At 43.1% G+C, this 7,769-nt stretch overlaps 1 protein-coding gene across 1 annotated transcript; it reads left to right on the plus strand.

The window, feature by feature from the left end:
* Nucleotides 1–1,570: 1,570 nt before the first annotated feature.
* LOC127340358 (protein ALP1-like) lies at nucleotides 1,571–3,801 on the plus strand. The gene is made up of 4 exons (XM_071824934.1): nucleotides 1,571–1,587; nucleotides 2,556–2,982; nucleotides 3,056–3,281; nucleotides 3,356–3,801. Exons 1-4 carry the CDS (start codon nucleotides 1,571–1,573, stop codon nucleotides 3,799–3,801), a joined length of 1,116 nt encoding a protein of 371 aa, XP_071681035.1.
* The last annotated feature ends 3,968 nt before the right edge of the window (nucleotides 3,802–7,769 follow it).

The following is a 7,769-nucleotide window of genomic DNA, read 5'->3' on the forward strand; positions in this document are numbered from 1 at the left end:
TGCGGTCAGGCTGGCCGTTTTCTAGTCCGTCTCGGGGAACGGTGACGTCATCTTCATCTCAAAGTTTCTGAGAAAATGGCCGCCATGTTGTTGCTGCGTCACGCTTATATTTACTTCCTGGTTTCAGATCCTGGGAAAACACACAAGTAGAGTGTGCAAATGCGCAGTAAAATAATAACAAAAGTAAAATTTTAAAGGTATTTACGTAGTTGTAAATGTGTAGCTTTTTTGCACTCATCATGTAGCTAAGAAAGGTGGACCTTGACGTGTACGGAAATACATTTTAACGTAGATTAGAAAGTTTTATCCGGGTAGGATGCTGCCATAGAAACCCTAGATCCGGGGGCATTATATAAGATGGATCTCAGGAGCCCTCACGGGCATAACCACTACTCATTTTAATCTCGCGCTAGTCACCCAGATAATTCCAGACAAGCAGCAGTAGGCCCAGCCATTGTGTTGCGTGATCCAAAGCTTGGTAACTCGTGTGTGACCATCCCAGTGGCTCTCCACCCTATTTCCCCATGTTCTTCACCCCTTCCTGAGGATACTTTCTGTGGAGTACCGTCGAGTATCCATCAAAACAGCCCATTAAAAAAAGATGGCAATATCCAAAAAAATATGTGAGCATTAATTTATGATAGAGATATAAATGTAGTGCCGATATCTACAAGATTTTGATGTAGCTCTACCCAGAATGAATATTAAACACCATGCCATAATGATGGAATACAATTTTTTTTTGCAAAATAGATGCTATTGTGTTTGTGTAAAACTAGCAAGATATGCTAATATTAGTTGGGAGATATACACATATAAAAGCAGTGCTGATATCTAATTTTTTATTTTGGTTTTGTGTATAATCACCAGTTGAAAGTGCCCAGGGATATATGTACCTAGAGGGGGGGGGGTGAATAGGTACTACTCAATTTTTAGTCTTTTTAAGTTTTATGGCTCGGCACATATAAAAGGTGATTCTTATATGCAAAGGTGAGCCTAGATGCACATCGGATACAAGGAGTAAACAACAAGTGCATGAAACAAGTAACCAAAGTACGGGTTGAGTAAAGGAGCAAAGTCACCGCGAGTGAAGAGACAAGATGAGGATGCAGGATTTGTTTCCCACGGTTCCTTCACAAGGGAAGTACGTCTATGTTTGGAGAGGTGCACTGCCACAAAGGTTGTTGAAGCCACAAAGGCCGGCCCAAAGGCTTCAACCTATTATCCAATGAAGAGCACCACAAAAGCATCCTCCACTTGTCCACTCAAGGTGATGTCAAGGTAGCACAGCTTTTAGATAAGGTTGAGGCAAACTCCACAACAAGAAGGATCCCAACTACACCATGGTGCTAGATAGCTAACCTAGCCACCAGGTGTCCCAAACAAGAGGAATCCCCACAACAGGAGACACCCTACAAGGATCCCCACAAAGGAGACCTAGGTCAATAAGTTCCTAGCAGGAATCAACTCCAAACCAAAAATCGATCCTTTGGTAGGATGGTAGATCCCCAGAGGAATCGCAAAGTTCTTGGATAGGGAGGGAGATCCACACAATCTAAGCTCAGCAGCAATGGAGGAGGGCGTAAGGTAAGCACTGATCGCAGTAGTTTAGTAGGGTTTAGGTATTGTCGTGGTTCTCCTCAGGGATTAAGCTACCATTAAAACATCCTAGTTAGCAAAGTTTTAGGGTTTGTTTAAAAGGGGAAATTCTCTAAGGGTGTGTTTGGTAATGGAATGAGGTGGAATGTAATGGAACCGTTCCATTCCTAGAGGCTATTCTTATGTTTGGTTGGACATGAGGAATGGAAGCAAGTGGTTCCTCAAAAGGGAATATACCCCTTAGATTCGGAATACACCCGTTCCACCAAATCGGTGGAATTTGGTGGAACGGGCTGCTAATAAACACCGCGTCGAGCAAGAAAAAAAAAAGAAAACTCCTTACCCTCACCGAGCGAGCCCCACCCCACTCATCTCTCCTCTTGTCCACCCCCGTGCCTCTCCTCTCGTCTATCTCCTGCCGCCACGCCTCCACCGCACGCAGCCACGCCTCTCTCCACCCCGTGCCTCCACGCCTCCATCGCGTGCCGCCAGGCCTCTCTCCACCGTGCGTCGCCATGCCTCCCGCTTCTCCCCATCTCGCGCTCCTCCTCTGACCGGCGGAAAGGGAGCAGACCGGGCAATGTGCACCGGCGGCCACCGGACGCGAGCAAAGCGAGCAGCCGGCAGCACCGCCGGCGCGAGCAGGGCAGCAGCGGCAGGCATCGGCGGCGGCAGGCTGGTAGCAGCGGTATAGGCCCTATGCTCTTCTTCTTTTTACGCGCCCTGTCCTCTTCAAAATTGAGCTGAAAACATGTGTTAGGCTCAAATCCATGTCATTTTTTTAGCAATCTATGTGGTATATGTTGCTGTCTAATTTTTGTTTAGCAACTTGACTGTGTATTGTGGTGATTTATGTCAAGATAAATGCATTGTAGATGGCCAAGATGATGGATAGAAGGAAAAAATGATTAGGGGAGCTGCTGTTTTTGTTGTTTTTGCTGCAATTGTTGTAGCAGTTCGGGCTATAAAAAAAAGAGAAGAGCGCGTATAAGCTATGGGCCAATGCATGAAAGGGATCGGCAACATATTGAATATCTCAATAGTAAATTTTGGCAATGCGATGTCACCTGTAGAAATATGTTGAGATTTGAAAGAGCTCCTTTCTTTCGGTCGTGCAACATATTGAGGGATCGCAAGTTGCTAGAAGATAGTGTTCATGTAAGTGTAGAGCAACAATTGGCGATGTTTTTTCACACCATTGGACATAACGTTCGGAATAGGGTTGTTGCAACCAATTTTGGTAGATCATTTTGGACAATCAGCGTGTACTTTAGGCGTGTCCTTCATGCCATTGGTGAGCTGCGTAATGAATATATCATGCCACCTTCACCGGACACTCCAGAAAAAATTGCAGGAAACCCTCGGTTTGACCCATATTTTAAGGTATTTGTTCAAACTATTCCTTAGCTATTTAGGAGAAACCTTCATATAATTTATTAATACTTTCACTATGTAGGACTGTATTGGAGCTATAGATGGTACACATGTGAGAGCATCTATTACCAAAGATGTGGAACATTTCTTTCGTGGTAGGAAGGCATTTGCTACTCAAAATGTGATGGCGGCGGTAGATTTTGACCTCCGGTTCACATATGTGTTGGCTGGTTGGGAGGGGACATCACATGATGCATTAGTTTTAGCTGATGCATTAGCACGTGAGAGAGGCCTACAGGTACCAGAAGGTAACAAATTGCCTTAGATATAGTTGTCCATATATTGTTCAAACCGTTGTCACCAATCTTTGTTTTATTTTTAGGCAAATACTACCTAGTTGATGCTGGATATTACGGAGTGAAGCCTGGATTCTTGCCACCTTTTCGTAATGTGAGGTACCATTTGAATGAGTGGGGCAGCAATCCCGTCCAAAATGCACAGGAGCTATTCAACCTTTGGCACTCGTCTCTATGGGTAACGGTTGAGCGAGCTTTTGCATCACTCAAGAGGAGGTTTAAAATTTTAAGTGATGCCACACCTTTCTTTACTTTACCGGTACAAGTTGACATTGTTGTAGCTTGTTGTGTTCTTCATAATTATGCACTATCTCAAGGAATTGATGAATTCATTATACCGGAGGTGACTTGGACCACTCAACCAATCCGGACACAAAGCCAACAAGCAAGAGACCATAGGGACACAATAGATGGTAGGAAACAAATGGCTAACCAAATGTGGGCGGATAGGCAAGCCTTGAATGGTCATTGAGTGTGGAATTCTCCATGTATTTGTAGTGCTATCTATGTACCATTTTATTGTAATCAAACCATCTGTTTGTGGTGTTACATTTGGAACCGTTCATTGTAATGAAACTATGTACCCTTTATTTGAATGAAACCATGTGTTTGTGATGCTCAATATCTTTTTTTGGCAACCTTTATATGGCTAGACAGGAATGGACACCGGGGCCAGTGTCACCGGGGCAAGCGGGAGCACTGCCAAGAGTGGGGTGGTTCACTGGACCAATCCCATGTCTACCATGATGCTAGTATTCTTAGCCGACCTTGTGGCTAGTGGTGCTAGAACATCAAGTGGATTCAAGACTTGCCATCACAACCAATGTGCTAAGGTTTTGAATGACAATTTGAAGCTTTCTTTAACCGGAGATGAGATTAGTAACCATCTTAAAAAGTGGAGGAAGATTTGGGGCAGGCTAGTTCAATTGAAAAAATCTGAGTGGAGCTCTATGGGATGAGGATACTTGCACTATTAGGCTTAGCGATGAACACAATTGCATGGTAAGTTTTTATCTATAGTATGTTACTCAGTTTGTTAGTCAGTTGCCCTCTTTTTTTTCTATAGTATGTTACTCACTTTTGCATTTTTTGTAGAACAACAAATCTGATACCCGTTGTTGAATACCCCAATTGAACACTATCGTGCAATGGAAACAATTTTTGGGTCAGCCACGGCTACTGGGAAATATGCCAAGTCCAGCAATGATACATTCTCTATTGATCTTGATCAAGAAAGTGAGCTGCAAACGTCACCAAATGTAGGTGAGTCTTCTGCCAAAGCACCACCAAAATAGAAGGCTAAGGTTGTACACATTGAAGATGATCCATTAGTCAGCACTCTCAAAGATGGGTTCAAAATGATGGCTGGTGCTCTTATGAAGTCTGGTGGAGACAATGATGCTATACCTGATGGCTTGTGGGATGCTTTAGCAGCAATCAAGGGATTTGATGATTCACATATAGCTCACTACTATGCTCATCTTGTTGACAGTCCTAAAATCGCGAATGCATTCATGACGCTGAGCCTTGACAACAAGTTGGTTTGGGTGACTAGGTATGTGGAGAAGATCTTCAGGTGTTATATAATTTGAAATGATGGTATCATGTTTAGTTATGTGTTGTTGTAAGACTACTATTCCTAGCATGTTATGTGAACTTGCCGTGATTCAGTGGATTGTAATGAACTCTAAATATTGCTCGTTCCATCACACATTTTTGTCCAAACCAAACACGAGCATGGAACCGTTCCATTCTACTGGAATGGAACGGTTCCATTCCATTCCACTTCACTCCATTACCAAACACACCCTAAATAATAACACACATGGATCACTCATCATACGGCGATAACACGAGCAAGGAGAATAAGAGAGAGAAAATCGAACAACTCAATTACTTGGAACTCAGGTTCATGGTCCACAATGAATCAACAGACACTAGCAAAAGGATGAGGAGAATTTTGTGGTCCACAACGAATCAACATACACTAGCAAAAGGATGAGGAGAATTGAGTTCAAGTTTCAACTTCTGCTTTACATGAGTATCACATGGTTCAACAACAAGGATCAGAGGGAAGAGTGCAAACTCGCGACGATCAACTTCAGTTGTTGATGTAAACGCGGCGAAGCAAGGATCGGGAGGAAGAGTTGTTGATGTATGTTGATGGCGATGAACTTCACCGCTCCAGATCTCGATCCGATCTGGACTCCTGCTCCCTTTCCCGCTCAAAAGTAGGTGATTGTAGTGGCGTCCCTCCATGCGTGTCACTTTTTGCCACCCTCTTCTCTCCTCTTATAGCATCTAAGAAACGTGATCCCATAGCTTGAGTGGTTGGTACCCTTTTGCACAAGCCCCCCCTCCAATACATTTCTCTTTCCCTAGACAAGTATTTGAATTTGACTCTGCGATGTGTCGTGCTCTAGTGGACTCTGATTGCAAATGATGAATAGAAGAAGGTTTTTGATGCCTTGACACATCCATCCTGCAATAAAGACTTGAAATGGAGTAAAACTAATTTTGGTGATACAATATATATGTATGGAAGTGTAATATTCCCAAATGTGCTCACAATTTGAATGAAATGTATTCAAAAGGTATGAAAAGAATAGGAGTGATCAAATCCCCCACACTCAAATCTTTGCTTGTCCTCAAGTAAAGCAAGTAATTCTATGCAAGAGGGGATCATGATTCAAAGGTTACATAAAGAAGATTGATTTAGCATTTAAGCATAAGGTTCAAGACATGAATACTATTCAGACTAGCTCTTCTGGGGTAGCCAAATGGATACATAGGATCCTGATAGAGGACTTAAGTGTGAAACAACAAGTTCCGAAAATCAGGTTTTCACATAAAATCCAAAAGTGAGCTAGCATCCTTCAAGTCGGAAGTTAGTAAACTGAAATTGGTGCTTACAATGTTTTTGTTCACCGGAATTTTTCTTTACTTCACTTTATGCCACAATTTATTAACAATGGGGGTTAGTCTCTATATTTCAGTCCAAATGCTCTGTCCCGAGACACAACATTCAGCTGGAAAAAGAGTGTTAACATCCATCTCCACAGTCCATACATAACCCCTCTTTCTCCGTACTTGGTCCAACAATTGTAGTGGGGCATGAAACCGGACCGCAGCAGGTGGGTGTGAATGGTACTCGAGGAAGAGTAATTTATGTTATTCTGATAGTTAACACATGGACAATATATAAAACCACCCCGCTTGTTTTTCTCAGCCACATTGATAAAATAAATCAGGCCTCAAGAGAACTCGTGAAGGCGTCGGTCAATGTACATCCGTTGCCGATTCATCTACATGATATAATTAAGCTTATCAAAAACCAATACAGAACATCATGATTAGTGAAGTGATGTATATATATATGCATGCATTTTATCAATGAAGGATGAAAGGATAAAGTTGTTAACCTCGATCGAGAAGGAAAAACGACAGGAGAAAGCAAAAGATCTTAGGAATTTCATCGAACACCTCTTGTGCATAAGAAGAGAGAGCAAAGAAACATACACCTCCTGTGCTAAGAAGTGAAAAAAGATGACTGTGGCCCATACTTGGGCAGGGCAGGGGTATATATATAGAGAGAGAGATAGGCATTTGGTCCCGTTTTGTAATACAAACCAGGACCAAAGGCCCCAAACGAACCGGGACTAGAGAGTGTTGTCGACCTGCGCCGGTCGAACCGGGACCAATGCCCCCACTGGTCCCGGTTTGTTTTAAAACAGGGACTAAAGCTCCCAGGGGCTTTGCACGAAAGCCTTGTTTTCTACTAGTGTATGGTGCTTATGTAGAAGATATGCTCATATTAATTGGGAGATTTACATGTATAAAGGCAGTGCCGATATTTAAGGATTTTATTATGGCTCTATGTATCATCACCAATATTGAGCACCAAACCGTAATGATGGGATACATAATTTAATTGTGAAATAAAAGCTGTGGTGTTTATGCATAACTAGCAGGATATCCTAATATCCTAAAGACGCCAAGAGGACAAAGCATCGGAGGCTTTCGGTGATTTGGGCAATCCATACATCGATCCCGCAGATCTCACGCGTGGAACATGAAACAAATACATCGGGGCTACGCCGTGAGAAAAAATACGGTTGCCGCAAGCAGCTTGGGATAGAGCTCAGAGAGCCATGGATGGTACAGAGCCGATGACCACCACGGCTACACCGAAGGTGCTGCAAGAATATCAATATAAACTCGCTCGTGCTGGACGAGAGTTAGAAAAGCAAAGAAAGTCACTCGACGAAAGAAGAGTTGCCGCTTCTGCGTCAAGTGCGCGCAGGGCCAACCTGAGTCGACAATCAGGAACTTCGGGAGACAGTCACAGAGACGCCCGTGCAAGAGCAAGATCTCGATTGGCAAATGTGCCCGATCATGAACGGGAAAACCTGATCCAAAACCTCAACATGTCCTTTATGT

The sequence above is a fragment of the Lolium perenne genome, chromosome 1, assembly GCF_019359855.2.
Source record: "Lolium perenne isolate Kyuss_39 chromosome 1, Kyuss_2.0, whole genome shotgun sequence".
Taxonomy (NCBI): domain Eukaryota; kingdom Viridiplantae; phylum Streptophyta; class Magnoliopsida; order Poales; family Poaceae; genus Lolium; species Lolium perenne.

Bases quoted from the DNA above. Each gene is read 5' to 3' on its own strand.
- LOC127340358 (XM_071824934.1), top strand. The intron at 2,983-3,055 runs GTATTTGTTCAA...TTCACTATGTAG, and splicing joins GGTTTGACCCATATTTTAAG to GACTGTATTGGAGCTATAGA. The intron at 3,282-3,355 runs GTAACAAATTGC...TTTTATTTTTAG, and splicing joins AGGCCTACAGGTACCAGAAG to GCAAATACTACCTAGTTGAT.